Raw genomic sequence first — 16906 nt, forward strand, 5'->3', positions numbered from 1 at the left:
TTCGTCCGGCCTAATTGCAAATGAAAATTGGAAACAAGTAGACAGGTGATATTTTTTCTTGATCTTAATTCTGTCCATGAAAAGAAATATTTTAGAAAATAAAAAACAATGATGTGCAAGCCGACAGGTCAGGTGAGCAAATACTGTTCATTGATGTGTGGGTTTTTTGGTTAGTTCGATAGTTTTTACGTTACTGACAATGAAAATTCTACGCCATTACATAAACATAGGCGCCAATTTAATGATTATTTGTTTATGCACAGAAACTTTATTAACTTTAAAAATGACCTGTACAAACTATTTATTTTGATTGTGACCATAAACAAGATTATTGCATTTTCTACTTCTCATTGGTAAAAACTGTCACCTTTCTCAAAAAATAAAATAAAAGTTATAAATTCAACGTTACGGGATTTTCCCTGTGGAATAGAACTGTGGTTGTTGGTTGATCGACAGGTCATATCATATTCATCAAACCATGTTCATACTTTGATTAAAATTCACATTATTTTATTACAATTATATAAAATTATCAGTATTATGTTTTTCACAAGAGAGCACATCGTTGTTACATTAGTTTCTTAAAAGTCAGCTGTTGGAATTAATTCTGATACAGCCATACATGGCCTGTCAATCTGATTCGCTATTTACTATATTTACGAGTCAACTGCGTTTCCTTTGATAAAGCCACTATGGAAACCTCCTGTTTCTGTTATGCCGGTTGTAATTTTGTTTGTTTCAGCTCTTAAATCTCTTTAGATATAGATTAAAGATGAAGATACTCTATGTTACATGTCGTGTAGTATAATGCTTATGACATACTAACTTTTAGTATTGTGATTAATACATAATTCTAAAGGTGTAAAATACCTAGACAAGCTCCTAGACTATGATATATCTTTTTGCAATTTTATGATTAAATGCAGTGAACTGAGCCAGTCTATATTCTATGTCTAATATCATAATTTCAACATCATTCCTCCCTGAAAATCTCTTAAATAGACTGGCTTTTGTCTCTATGAAATTAAATTCATCAAAAAAGGAAAAATGTAAAAGTATATTATTATCAGTCTAGTGGCTAGTCTATAAAATAACAAACTATGAATTAATCAGCAAATTATGAACGATATTAAAATCCATACTGAATCAAATAATATTGTAGCAGCAGATAGTTTTGAAATCAAGATGGATGATCTGTTTTCCACAGATTCTGGCACTACTAATGGCACAGTGACTTTTGACCGGCTTCTACACCTCTATCATGGGTTTCATGTTGGTTTGATCCGGTAAAGCCTTGTAGTTGTCAGACAGAATATTCATATGATCACCAAAACTCGCAAAAACACTTGAAAAAACTTGAATCAGTACTTGGTAACATTTAAATGTTGTACTGTAGGTATACTGTCACATATTTACGTGAGAAAAAACGGTAGCCCGCAGCTCAATGTCACACTTCGGTACCATTTACCCTAGGTATTAAAGAAGTATTTGTACATCGTTACTTGGCGAATCAGGGGTACGGGAAAAATCCCCCGAACAAAATCCTCAGTTTAACCAAGGCTGACGAAATCACCCTTCCAATTTTTCCAGTTATTTCAGAATTTTCACGTCATTCCGTTTACATTAACAAAGCTTCGAATGCACATCTTAGTGTGTGCGCGTGTGTAAGTTTATTTATAGTCGCCACCGGTTACCCATATGGGCGACTCCTCCACAAGACTGTTAGTAATGTTAGCAGGAGGATAGTGCAAGATACAGAAGACTCCAATTCCGGAAGCTTCCCTGGTTCTTTAACGTGCCAGGTGTAAAGCACCCACACGCGGGACTCTTATCCCAATGTTAGTGATTTTTAGCTGGAGGAGCGAGGGCTCGAACTCATGACCCCTGGTTTCGTCGTCAAGCACATCTTAGCATCTGAAGGCAAACCTTAAAGGCAGACAATAAAGATCTGAATACACATCTTAGTAACAGACAACAAAGGTGTGAAAACAAAGCTTAAAGGCAGACAATAAAGCTCTGAATGCATACCTTAGTAATAGACAAAAAAGCTTAAAGACAGACAATAAAGCTCTGAACGCATATCTTAGTAATAGACAACAAAGCTTAAAGGCAGACAATAAAGCTCTGAATGCATACCTTAGTAATAGACAAAAAAGCTTAAAGACAGACAATAAAGCTCTGAATGCATATCTCAGCAAGATAATACAAAGCTCTGAGTGCATATTTCAGTGGCAGACAACAATATAAAGCTCTGAATGGACATCCTCGTTGCAGACAACAAAGCTTCCAATGCAAACCTTAATACACACATATCAGTGACAGACAACAAAGCTCTGAATGCAAATCTTAATGGCAAACAACAAAACTCTGAATGCAAATAACAAAGCTCTGAAGGCACAATTTAGTGGCAAACAACAAAACTTAGTGTGTGCGTGTGTGTAAGTTTATTTATAGTCGCCGCCGGTTACCCATATGGGCGACTCCTCCATAAGACTGTTAGTAATGTTAGCAGGAGGATAGTGCAAGATACAGAAGACTCCAATTCCGGAAGCTTCCCTGGTTCTTTAACGTGCCAGGTGTAAAACACCCACACGCGGGACTCTTATCCCAATGTTAGTGATTTTTAGTTGGAGGAGCGAGGGCTCGAACTCATAACCCCTGATTTCGTCGTCAAGCACTTTTTAGCATCTGAAGGCAAACCTTAAAGGCAGACAATAAAGATCTGAATACACATCTTAGTAACAGACAACAAAGGTGTGAAAACAAACCTTAAAGGCAGACAATAAAGCTCTGAATGCATACCTTAGTAATAGACAACAAAGCTTAAAGGCAGACAATAAAGCTCTGAATGCATACCTTAGTAATAGACAACAAAGCTTAAAGGCAGACAAAAGCTCTGAATGCATACCTTAGTAATAGACAACAAAGCTTAAAGGCAGACAATAAAGCTCTGAATGCATATCTCAGCAAGATAATACAAAGCTCTGAATGCATATTTCAGTGGCAGACAACAATATAAAGCTCTGAATGGACATCCTCGTTGCAGACAACAAAGCTTCCAATGCAAACCTTAATACACACATATCAGTGACAGACAACAAAGCTCTGAATGCAAATCTTAATGGCAAACAACAAAACTCTGAATGCAAATAACAAAGCTCTGAAGGCACAATTTAGTGGCAAACAACAAAACTTGAAGGCACGTCCTTGCAGATAAAGAGCATATTTCAGTGGCAAACAAAGCAGCTATGAATGAAATTTTAGCGGCAGACAACAAATCTCTTGAATATATTCCATAGCGTTGACCTGTCAGACAAAAGATCTCTCTTAGAAGATACATGACCCTTACTTTTCTTGGTGTTTTTTGTGATTTATAGGTCATTTAGGAACATAAGGCTAGTAATCCTCTTTTAAATGGGCTTGGCTGTGTGGCACTGGGGTTACGAACGTGACTTCTCATATGACACCAGTACTGGGTTTTCCGGGAAGCGGACTCGAGAGTGGTTCAAATAAGCTTAAAGCTTTCATCACAATCGAACAAAACAAATAAGTATAAAACTAAAACTACGCAGTGGGTGTACTATTAGTACACACCGGGAACCAGGCTATTGATACGTTTGATACTTTCTTTCGGACCTTTGAAGATATTTCTCGCGTTGCTAATTCGATTGATTTAGTGCGTATATGAATGGTTCTTTAGGTTTTATAATTCACTTGAACACTATAATATAGAAATCGAGAAAGGACTCCATAATGCGATAGGACAAGAACTAATATCAATGCTAAAGCTATGTATGCCACCGGTCTCAAGTAAGATCCTTTGAACCCAGCAAATTATTGCCCACTCGGTTTCATTGAGTCTGCTCAATGTGCAATACCTCCACCACCAGCAGAATTCAGTGAATGAATTGAAGGACCAGAAATACGAGTAACAACATCGAGAGCAAGGCATCGCACTTACAGACTGCTGTTGTGACAATTAATAATTTTAATCAACGAGGGCGTTCTTTCTAACACAACCAAGCAAAATAACAGGAAACTTTATTTGATCAAGTCTGTTCAAGACATTAAGGTAATGCAATGTGCAAAACCCCGTACGCACCCCAGCACCGGCATTAAGGGGACTCCGGACGATTCCAAAAACCAGTTGCAACAAAATTTTCTCGAACGTAACTCCAAATTTTGAGACTGACACTCGAACAGACAGACAAAACACTTGTAATACAAAATGGGGTACTTATGGTTTCATTTTGCCTTTTATTTATCAAGGACTTCAACGGAAGGATACTAAAGTATCAATACATTTACTTTATTAAAGTCTCTGTGAGCACATGTTTAGTCAGTGATGATAAGTCATTCGATTATGACTGAAAGATATTAAACACTAATCATAACAATTACGTAAAGAAACATTTTGAATAACGAAAGGGACACCACTGTCGTAATACAGAGTGAATCTGTCATAAAATAAAATCTGGCATTTTGTGACCGAATGGTGGACAGACAACCGGGTGAACTTGTAGATGAATAATAATTTTTTGTGCATCAAGACAAAGATAAGATCACAGTCAGATAAGATAATATTTATTTAAAGCCGGCTTACAAGCTCGTGTGAGTTTTTGAAATGACAGTACAAGACAATACATAGAGGATATTACTCGAGGATCTTTTCATATTGAACTTATTAAACGAGTGGTATAAAATAATAAATTGCAAGGCTCTGTCGAACCTTTTATCAATTTTATTCAACGAGTTTAATAAATTCAAATATGTAAAAACACAAATGTAATATTCTTTTTATCACGTGTAGGCCTAAGCTTTTCCTGTCAAATCTTTGTTTACCTATTACAAAACAAGTCAAATCGACTAACATCTCCAATACACTACATTTTTTTTATTCAAAGTGGGTGCATAAATTGTATAGAGGACGTAAGCTGTACTGACATTTCATAATACACCTATATATAGTCTACAACCACACGGACTTTAAAAACAGATCAAATTTAGGTTAAGGCCCGTGAGAATTGGGCTAATCTTGCGCTATGCGTCTCGCCGGTGCCCGACACCTTCGTTCTAAACTGGTGCCCTTCAATTAAATATTTCTGGAACCGGGCCTGTAATGTGAGCTAGATATACGTCAAATAATTTCATTATAATTCCATTTAGACTTTTACTTTTCTTTTTTTGGAGGGAAGGGGGTTGGGGGAGATCCCCAAACCCCAACCCGCGTGAGGATATCCCTCCCACACCTACCCCCAATTCCGTGCGCACACTTTAAAGTCCTTCAGGCACGCCCCTGATTGCATGTTTCAGTTAGTGAAAATGTTGGAACACTAGTATTAAATAACTTGAGATACGAAATTAAATACAGTTTTGAAAATAGAAAAAAGTACTAGTCTGACAGGACGAAATTTAGTTAAAACGGAGCGCATTATCGCTCGGCGAACGAGTTAATTGTTTTTGCATAGGAAAACATTTTATATGGACTTAACTCTTGTTTGTTTACATTTCAAAACGCCCTATAATTTAACCATAATAAAAAATACCAACAAACTTCTGAGTACCCTTTTCTAGCCCCGAAAGCTATGTAACCATCCCCACTGGATGCCTTGCACGCACTTGTTTGGTCATGTGATCCCTCCGTGGAAGTGCCCACGTGACCTCAAGGTTATAAACTGAATATGAAAACTCTCAATTAAGCCAGATTTAACAAAAAATAAAGCAATACATATTAAGCCATCTGCATTTAAATAAAAAACAAGTCCACTAAATATACGAAACATCATTTATTTCCACAACATCAATTAAATGCCGTAGTTGTCAAGACGCTACATGAATCCTGGACGCCATTTTGTCTTTCAACTAGTTCGTGGCGCATCACGTTTTGGCATGTGATACAATAAAAAGTAGTGCAAACATTTTTATACTGAAATGCAGAACTGCTTTGTTTTTAAGTTAAATTACCAACTCATCATCAAATCGGAGTTAAAATTGGTGAAAGTTTTAATGTTTTTACATATAATATCAATGGCAAATAGCAAATATACTCGAGTTCCGGTTTCGTAAAGCGTATGAATACAAAATTTAGTGACGCGAGAGTCTGGCAACTGTTGCCGTAGGAATAAACGCCATAGACACGGTAGCTGTGACGACTGTTACCCACCAACGTTAAAGGTGATTTTTCTTTCATTTTATATGTTGTATCACGTATCTTGTCAGCAGCTTCACTGTTAATGATGTTTCTATGCGTAATTTTCAGTATTTTCCTCAAAATCTTGGTCTTTTTACTCAGCCATAATCCGTCATGTTTGTTGACAGAAAAATGGCGAGGTCTTTGCTTGCATTCCCAAATTTTTAGTAAAATTAACAAATTTGGCGGTAGTTTTGAAATTCTTTATGATGGAGTAAAAAAGAAGCTGTGGCTAGCCGCATCATGGATACAATGTGTTAGTGATTTTGTCGTTAGATTTTTCAATTGATGTGAAGGATTTTCTGTTGAAATTGGGGCATTCAAAATGGTTGATCAAAGCGTCCAAATACCATGGATGCGTAGACGCTACCACGGGGAAAGTCGGGTTGCTAAGAGATGTTGAAGATGAGCTAGATAATGTTGATGGGCAGCATTTTGAATGTTAAATATGTTTCTCTTATCATTTTAAGGGTGATTTTAGTAGAAAACTTGGCATTTTAAGAGAAAATCAAGTTTAAATTTGTTGTTCTATTTTTAGCATTTTGTGAGAGCATGAAATAACATGTACATTTCTTAATATTTTTTTCATTATTTTCCCTTAAAAATTATTGTCACGGAGATTTTATGCATTAATTTTCAATATTTAACCAGCTGGTTGCAATAATTAAAAAGAAGTATTGATAGGGGTGAAAGAAATAGCCTACAATTTAATTTTCAAGTTGCACTGTGTGGAATAGGAGAGATCGCCGTGACGTCACGCGTTAACATCTGTTTATCTGGTGGTTGGCAAAACAAATGATTTTAACACCGTTTGCGTATTGAATCAGAATTTTTAATTTTTAATAACTTTTTTGCTCATTTATGGATTTTCAAAATTCAAAAAGATTTGAAATACTAACAATCTTCATATTTTTGTATTCAAATATCTTTTTTCAATGAATAACCGTTTTAAATGACATATAATTTTAAAAGCGGCGTAGTGATTTTCACAACCTTTAGAAATACAGTGTAAGTTAAGCGTTCATAATTAATCCATTTTATTTCGAAATAACAATTAAAAGTAATCAATAAATTGCTTGTTTTATAACCTTTCCATTGATCAAAAAATTATTTATGTAATTTGTGTTTTAAGAAAGTTTAGACCGTTAGAAAACATCACTGTTTGCAAAAAACATGGACGGTCGGCTTCTGCCCACCCGATCACTGTCTTATCAGTTCTAAAAATAGAATTTGTATACAAACACGATCTCTCCTATAGTTCATAAATGTAGAATGGAGGACAGGAAAAGTGTTATAAATTTTTCCATCCAGTAAAAAAAACAAACAAGCAAAGCCTACCTATCCCATCTCCATCCAAAAATTGTGTTTTGAATTTTTAAGTTCTTAGGTGATTGGATATGTGTTACTTAATAAAGAAAATAATATGATAAAATAATAATATAATGTTATAATGATAAAACAAAAAATCTGCACAAAATGATTGTATCCCTATGTAACCAGGATACAAAAAAACGAAGACTGTTGAAAGTTTTGGGGCCAGTATATGGAGAAAAGGATACAGGAACATTTTATGAGATTTAGAAAAAAACACATTGAAAAAATTGTTCTGGCAGTTTAGGTGACTATAGTTACTCTGAACTTGATCCCAACATTTCCTGCAGTTAATTGTTCAGAAGATAAGATAAATTTTATTTTAAGTCGGTAAGACAGAAAAAGTGTACAACATAAGCAGCAAGCGCTTTTTAACAGACTATATATAACGAGGATAAACAGAAACAAGATCAGTAAAAATACTGAAGAATTCATTTTATCAGAAATTATGATCGAAATAGATTTCAGAGGTCGCGAAAGCCGTCCGGTAAAGTTTGATTCGGTCCGTCGCGATATATCAAGTTCACAAGACCGAGTGTCCGATAAAAATTGCAGGTCAATATGATAGAATAAGAAGAAAGTCCTCCAAGATTTCACTAAAGTATTATTGTAACATGGAATCCTGAGAAATTGTTGTCAAACTATATTTCAGTAAGTGCGTATTTGATTGGTCCTTAAAATAGAAACGGTGGAAACCCCTTACGACGTCATGACAATTCTAAGAATGCGCGTATAATTGGATGCATTGTTCTGACTAATCGTGGATAGTACTCGAATTATGTACGCATTCAATTTTTCTACCGATAGCACAGGAACCAAACAGGAATTCTCAGAAATTCCGAGGTTATCTTTTTCTTTCGAAGTCAACATTAATCAACGTGACTCCGTGTTTTGGGCGTTTTGCAAACAGTAAAGAGTACATAAATGAACAAAGTGGGGGAAAAGACAGCGATGACATAGAAAATGAATATGAAAATTAATGTCTGAAATCTGTATTAAATTAATTAATATGTGGAAATAAACTTAAGGGATGTAATTTGTGTAATACTGTCTATATAGACTATGTATAAATACCAGTTTTAAAGATCAGATATCAGATTTATTAAAAAGAATTTGGTCTGGTAAAATATTATCTGGTCCTGTAAAAAAATCATGTTTACCAGACCGACTGTCCTGTGAATTTTCAGGGTCTTTCCTGAACACTGAGATTTGTTAACTTAATAGCAAATGTAATATTGGCACTGAAACAGAACTACATTTAGAATGGATAAAATCCAGAGAATATGCAGGTCTTTCCTAAAGTTCCAATATTGAAAAAATGGTTCTTATGCCAGAAATGCTTAAAATGAAGAAATGTACTTAGATTCTTTTGACTGCACTTTGCCAGATCTTTCTCACTTTTCGCAATTGTCACAAGACTTTCACCTCCACAATATAATCATTGATGATTCTAGATACAATTATATACTCTTCTGTGAGGATTTTTTTACTCTGAGTATCATGTAGATGAAGATGTCAGAGTATGTATACATACATTAAGGGTGTAACGATATATCATACGTAATTCACTGTATCACAATACATTAGTCTGACGATATGCGTATTGTATCATACTGATTCATAGGCCTGTTTCACCAAACACGATACAGTGAAAAGTAGAAACATTTAATGAAAACTTTCATACAATCAGTGTTAAAGATAGTAATTAAATATATGTATCATTTATAACAGTTTCTTTAACTTTAAAGCAAAATTTCAAGTACTGTCCAAGTGTAGGAACATTGACTTTTTAGCTCACCTGAGCAATGCTCATGGTGAGCTATTGTGATCACGCTGTGTCCGGCATCAGTTGTGCGTCCGTTGTCAACAATTGTGTTTAAAAGACATCTTCTCCATAACCACTGAATGGATTTTGATGAAACTTGGCATGGTTGTTTCTTGGATGGTCCTCTACCAAAATTTTTCAAACAGTTCCGCTTGGTTGCACATAGGGGCCGCCAGAGCTAAAAATAGAAAAATCTTTAAACAACATCTCCTCCTAAACTGATGGTCCGGTTTTGAAATAATTTCACACAAATGGTCCTTATGTCACCCTCTACAGGCCCGTGTGCAGGATTTGTTTGCTGGGGGGGCCCAACCTGGGGTGGGTTTGGGAGGGGTATCCCCTCCCGATTGTGAATTTTTTTTAATATGGCACATGAATAGATGCATTTTCCTGCTACCTGAAACACCTTTAAGGATGCATGAATGTATTATATATTTAAGGAAAAGTCTACTTTTTAATAATTTCATCAAGCCTTTTCAATGTATGTATGATTGTACAGTCACAGTGTATGGACTTATTTTTCTGTATGATACCCAGTTGAAAAAAAATGTTGAAGTTTTAAGATGATTATTAAGTAGACTAGCTCCTAGACTGATGATTTTTTTCCACATTTTTATGATTTCATGTAGTGAACTGAGCCAGTCTATATACTATGTCCAATATTACAATTTTAACATCAGTCCTCTTAGAAAATCTCTAGAATAGACTGGCTTTTGTCTCTATAAGCATAAAAAAGAAAAAAATCATAGAAATATCGTTATTATCAGTCTAGTGGCTAGTCTAATTATTAAGGGTATCCTATTTGCAAAATGGCCAAATGTTTTTAGATTTCCAACAAAACAAATCAAGTATTATGACAATTACTATTTACATCACAGATTTCAAATGACAATGAACTCTTAATTGTACCAAAGATCTATAAAAATAAATAGATGTGTATTTTATACTTCTTTGACTGTACAAACTATAACATCACAGCACATATTAGATGATATTTTTATGTATAAAACCCCTCATAAATAACGAGTTTTAGATGCGTTTTGTAAGATTTACTGAGAAACTACTTTTAAAACTATGAGAGTTTTTAAGTAAGGTTATTGGACCCAAAAGAGTAAAATTGATACAGTAGTTTCAAATTCATAATTGTTGTAAAATAAAAAGAGAGGATAAATATCTATCAATTTAATAAATTTGGGGAATGTGCCTTAATGTAAAACAAAATACAACCATCATAATGTTTCAATTTTCAGATTCATTTTATGATTTACTTAACAAAACCAACAATGTAATGATCATTTTATAACACTTCCAAAGAGTAAAAAACATAATAGTTTCTCCACTACCCAATCAAGTACCAATCAAGCGATCAATGAAGCATGCACAGATAAACTTTTACCTGTGACATGCCTGGGGCTAATTTCCACTACTGGACACCGTTTTATGGCTCTTTAGCCTGTGTATTGCAGTCAAATCAAGCCAGTTGTGCTGGTGTATAAATTTGTTAATTGAGGGGCCCATAGTAATAAAAATCGTAACTAGCCAGCCAGCTGGGGGGGGCCCGGGCCCCCTGGCCCCCAACCTGGACACGTGCCTGCTCTACCAATGTTGTTCAAATTATTTTGATTTGTCTAAAAGCATGGCCGCCAGAGGCGTGGTCACTTTTCCCTATATGTATATAGTGGAAACTTTAAAAATGTTCTTGTATAAAACTGCATGTCCGATTTTAGAATAATTTTACACAAATGGTCCTTGTGTGACCCTCTACCAAGTTTGTTCAAATTATTTTTATTCGTCAAAAAACATGGCCCCCAGAGGGCATGGTCACTTTTCCCTATATGTATAAAGTGGAAACTTTAAAAATCCTCTTGTTTGAAACTGCAAGCCCGATTTTAAAGTAATTTTACACAAATGGTTCTTGTGTGACCCTCTACCAAGATTGTTCAAATTTTTCTGATTCGTCAGAAATCATGGCTGCCAGGGGACGTGGTAACTTTTCTTCTCTGAATCAATTATAGCCTTGATATTTGGTGTGTGTTATCAGATTTGTAATGTCTACCATAATTGTTCAAATTATTGCCCTAGGTTCAAAAGTGCGTTTGACATGTATATAATACAGGCTAACATAGAAGAAACATAACACTGTACTTATACAAACACACTTGAAGCCTTGTACACAGGTGAGCACTTTAGGGTCAGTGACCCTCTTGTTTTATTTTGTCAATTGAATGCTTACTTACGGTACTCAACTTGTATCGCGATATATATACCTTATCGTTGCATCTGTATCCTGATACGTATTGTATCTTGAGACTAGCTTATCGTTGCAGCTTTGAAAGTACCATAGACTTTTGTCATTAAACCTGGTAGAGGGCACTGCTGAAAAATTGCATGCCATTTTATTTTTTAGCTCACCTGTACGATGTTCCGTTTGGACAATCGTGACTTTTTTTAAATACTAAATCGCGATGCACGATGGTACGATGACAAAAACGTGATGGCACAATGATGAAATCGCGATGGTACGATGGTGAAACGTCGATGTAATACCGTGTTTTCATCATCGTACCATCGCGTCATCGTACCATCACGTTTTCATCATCGTGTCATCGCATTTCATCATCGTACCATCGCGTTATCACCATCTCATTTTCACCACCGTACCGTCGCCTTCTGGTGGTCATGCGCAGTGGTACAGTATATGTGTCAGTAAAATACAGGCTTGATACAATCTCATTTTCACATTGCACTATGTACCTCCTACATCCTAACAAGAAGATTTTAGTTTTTAGCTCATCTGATTTTTTGAAAAAAAATGATGAGTTATTGTCATCACTTGAGCGGTTGTCGGCGTTGGCGTCTGCGTCGGCGTTGCCTGGTTAAGTTTTATGTTTAGGTCAGCTTTTCTCCTAAACTATCAAAGCTATTGCTTTGAAACTTGGAATACTTGTTCACCATCATAAGCTGACCCTGTATAGCAAGAAACATAACTCCATCTTGCTTTTTGCAAGATTTATGGCCCCTTTTGTACTTAGAAAATATCAGATTTCTTGGTTAAGTTTTATGTTTAGGTCAACTTTTCTCCTAAACTATCAAAGCTTTTGCTTTGAAACTTGGAATACTTGTTCACCATCATAAGCAGACCCTGTACATCAAGAAACATAACTCCATCTTGCTTTTTGCAAGATTTATGGCCCCTTTTGGACTTAGAAAATCAGTTTTCTTGGTTAAGTTTTATGTTTAGGTCAGCTTTTATCCTAAACTATCAAAGCTATTCCTTTAAAACTTGCAACACTTGTTCACCATCATAAGCTGACCCTGTACAGCAAGAAACATAACTCCATCCTGCTTTTTGCAAGATTTATGGCCCCTTTTGGACTTAGAAAATATCAGATTTCTTGGTTAAGTTTTATGTTTAGGTCAACTTTTTCTCTTAAACTATCAAAGCTATTGCTTTAAAACTTGCAACTCTTGTTCACCATCATAAGCTGACCCTGTACATCAAGAAACATAACTCTATCCTGCTTTTTGCAATAATTATTGCCCCTTTTGGACTTAGAAAAATCATTTTCTTGGTTGAATATTATGTTTAAGTCTACTTTTCTCATAAACTATCAAAGCTATTGCTTTAAAACTTGCAACAGTTTTTCACCATCATAAGTGGACACTGTACATCAAGAAACATAACTCTATCCTGCTTTTTGCAAGAGTGATGGCCCTTTTTAGACTTAGAAAATCATGGGTAGGACAATATTTCTATTATACAAAAAAAATCAGATGAGCGTCAGCACCCGCAAGACGGTGCTCTTGTAATGAACTGAGCACTGAACATTTTGTAAAACATTTTGCAAAACAGCAGAATTTAAATGGTAAATTTCGTCTCACAAAATACATCGAGATACATTCATCTATTGTTGACAAAAATACAAGTGTACGGGACTACGCATTTCTAACCGGAAGGCGATGGTACGATGGTGAAAACGCGATGGTACGATGGTGAAAATGCGATGGTACGATGGTGAAACCACGATGATGCGATGATGATAACGCGATGGTATGTTGATGATAACGCGATAGTGAAAACGCGATGGTACACTGATGAAAATGCGATATTACATCGACATTTCACCATCGCATCATTGCGATTTCATCATCGTGCCATCGCGTTTTCACCATCGTGCATCGCAGTTCAGTATTAAATAAAAAGTCATGATTATTAAATAAAAAGTCACGATTGTCCAAACGGAACACCATACACCTGAGCCAAAGGCCCATGGTAAGCTTTTGTGACCGCTCAATGTCTTCTTCTTGAAAACCACTGGGCAGAACTACATCCAAACTTCACAGGAATGATCCTTTGGTGGCCCTCTTTCAAAATTGTTCAAAGAATTGAATTCCATGCAGAACTCTGGTTGCCATGGCAACCGAAAGGAAAAACTGTAAAAATCTTCTTGTCCAAAACTGCAAGGCATAGAGCCTTGATATTTGGCTTGTGACATCATCTAATGGTCCTCTATGAAGTTTGTTCAAATTGTGCCCCTGGAGTGAAAAGAGGCCCTGCCCTGGGGAGTCTGAAGTTTTACAAAGACTTGTATAGGAAATAACTTTAAAAATCTTCTTGTCTAAAACCACAAGACCTAGGCCTTTGATATGTGGTATGTAGCATTGCCTTGTGGTCCTCTACCAAGATTGTTCAAATTATAACCCTGGGGTGAAAAGAGGCCCTGCCTCGGGGGGTGGGGGGTCTCAAGTTTTACATAGACTTATATAGGAAAAAACTTTAAAAATCTCCTTGTCTGAAACTGCAAGACCTAGGCTTTTGATATTTGGTATGTTGCATTGCCTTGTAGTCCTCTACCAAAATTGTCCAAATTATGCCCCTGGGGTGAAAATAGGCCCTGCCACAGGGGTCCCAAGTTTTACATAGACAATATATAGGAAAAAACTTTAAAACTCTTCTTGCCTGAAACTGCAAGGCATAGGCCTTTGATATTTGGTATGTTGCATTGCCTAGTGTTCCTCTACCAAATTTTTTCAAATTATGCCTCTGGGGTGAAAAGAGGCCCTGCCCTGGGGGTCCCAAATTTAACATAGACTTATATAGGAAAAAAAATTCTTCTTGTCTGAAAGCTCAAGGCCTAGGCCTTTGATACTGGTATGTAGCATTGCCTAGTGGATCTCTAGACAAGATTTTTCAAATTGTGCCCCTGGGATGAAGAGAGACCCCGTCCTGGGGGTCACTTGTTATATGAGTTATATTATAAGAATAAATACTTCAAAAATTATCAGATCATATTTCCTAGACGGTTTAATTATAATTACCTGATGACCCTAGGGATTAGGGGTCACTTGACTGTGACCTTGACCTACTGACCTACTTTCTTGTTTTTTAAGATACAGCCTTGAGATTTGGATGACATGTACAGTTTTGCACACCGATTTTAAAACTGACTTTCATTGACCATGAATGTGACTTACTGACCTACTTTGTAATATTTTAGCATCAGTTTGCCATTTTAAACATGTGGCTCATATTACTCGGGTGAGCTATTCAGGGTCATCTTGACCCTCTTGTTACTTTATTTTGCTAATCGGAAATTGTGGTTGCTATAGTGCCAAAAAGATAAATGTAATTTATTTCACCTGTCCATGCTTCTATCCTTATAGTACATTTTCTACTTTTAATCTTTTAAATTACCACATCCATATTAGTTGCTGTTTCATACAAGGTGAGCTATTGTGACCGGTCATTGTCCGGCGTCCGGCAACATTTACCTTGTGAACACTCTAGAGGCCACATTTGTGACCCAATTTGTGACCCAATCTTTATGAAACTTGGTCAGAATGTTAGTCTCGATGATCTCTAGGCCAAGTTTGAAACTGGGTCATGTGGGCTCAAAAACTAGCGTCAGTAGGTCAGATCAAAGGAAAAGCTTGTGAACACTCTTGAGACCACATTTGTGACCCAATCTTTATGAAACTTGGCAGGGGTTCCATTTGACCCAAGACCCGGAACCGGACCCGGGAGATTTTCAAAAGACGCTCAAAGGACCCGGCATGATAATTGCCTGTGCGTCACTCAGGACCCAGAGGCATTTTCCTTTGATAATCCTTCCTCTTACCATTCATTTCCTACAGTAAAACTATGTCCACGATAAACACGTGTATTCAAAATAAACACTTGCGGTCATGCCCTCCTGCCTTTGATCTTCTGCTAAATCCTACCCTTTATCCTTTGGACATGCTGGCCAATTTTTCTTTATGATCAGCAAGTTATGTCAAGGCGAGTGCACATAGGTAATGAGAATCAATGAAGTGTTAAGATTAATTAATAAAGCCTATTGATTGTGTACTGTCAAAAAGGCGCCAATTATTAAATTATCTGTATTAAAGCGACCAGCTGATTACCGAGCATGTGAAATGTGCCCTGCAAGAATTCTTCATGCAAACTTTAAATTAGACCATTGTTTAGTGATTAAACCTTAATTTCAACAAGAAAATCCACACATTTTAATGAATTTGGAAAGCAAAAATAAGTTTAAAATGTCCGTTCACGATTCTAATTACACCCGATGACATTATTATGCAATTTTTCCAAAATTTACTGAAAAAAACTGACTTCTAATGCCATTTTTAATGAAAAGTGGTATCATTATTTGACTAACTGTCTCAGGTTTGCCTTAGTGGACCAAGTTAAGTGAACAAAAACAACATTCAGACGACATTCCGAAAGTGTACCAGGCAGTATCCGGATAGTATGTTTTGGATACATTTTTACAGTGTTTTAGCACTTCTGTTAAAAAATAAAAATATTGAAGAAAAACCTCATCAAATTCATGAATTTTGATAAATATTAATTTACAATATGAGATTATATGACCTGAAACAGACATCGTTATTATGCTGTAACATGTTCTTGGTTTTATTGTTTTATTAGCTATTTATTACATAGTATTACTATATAAGAAAATAAACTCAATTGTATCGACGTGTTGGGACAGGACTCCTGTATTTTGGAAAAGGACCCATTTGTGAACCAATCTTCATGAAGCTTGATCAGAATGTTAGTATTGATGATCTCTAGGTCAAGATGTGGGTTCAAAAACTAGGTCACCTGGTCAAATCAAAGGAAAAGCTTGTGAACACTTTAGGGGCCACATTTGTGACTCAGTCTTTATGAAACTAGGACAGAATGTTTGTCTTAATCATTTCTAGGTCAAGTTTGAATCTGGGTCATGTGGGGTCAAAAACTAGGTCACTAGGCCAGATCAAAGGAAAATCTTTTCAGCACTCTAGAGACCACAATTTAAGTTTGAAACTTATGAGAATTATTCAGAATGTTTGTTTTGATAATCTATAGATCAAGTTCGAATCTGGGTCATGTGGGGTCAAAAAACTAGGTCACCGGTCAAATCAAAGGAAAAGCTTTTGAACATTCTAGAGGCCACAGTTGTAAATGAATCTTTATGAAATTTAGTCAAAATGTTTGTCTTGATGATCTTTAGGTCAGGTTCAACTCTTGG

At 36.0% G+C, this 16906-nt stretch overlaps 1 protein-coding gene across 11 annotated transcripts in view; it reads left to right on the forward strand.

The window, feature by feature from the left end:
• Positions 1-6069: 6069 nt before the first annotated feature.
• The window catches only part of LOC123525216 (DNA-binding protein RFX2-like), a 65277-nt gene continuing 54440 nt past the window's right edge, over positions 6070-16906 (forward strand). For 3 of the 11 annotated variants that reach the window (XM_053538071.1, XM_053538072.1, XM_053538070.1), the window contains exon 1: positions 6287-6446. In XM_053538071.1, the coding sequence (XP_053394046.1) occupies positions 6434-6446 (13 nt within the window). In that variant the 5' untranslated portion in view covers positions 6287-6433. Of the gene's footprint in view, positions 6175-6277; positions 6447-16906 lie in introns of those variants that run through there. The other 8 variants (XM_053538067.1, XM_053538069.1, XM_053538068.1 and 5 more) reach the window with 6 other exon arrangements.

The sequence above is a fragment of the Mercenaria mercenaria genome, chromosome 3 (assembly GCF_021730395.1).
Source record: "Mercenaria mercenaria strain notata chromosome 3, MADL_Memer_1, whole genome shotgun sequence".
Taxonomy (NCBI): Eukaryota; Metazoa; Mollusca; class Bivalvia; order Venerida; family Veneridae; genus Mercenaria; species Mercenaria mercenaria.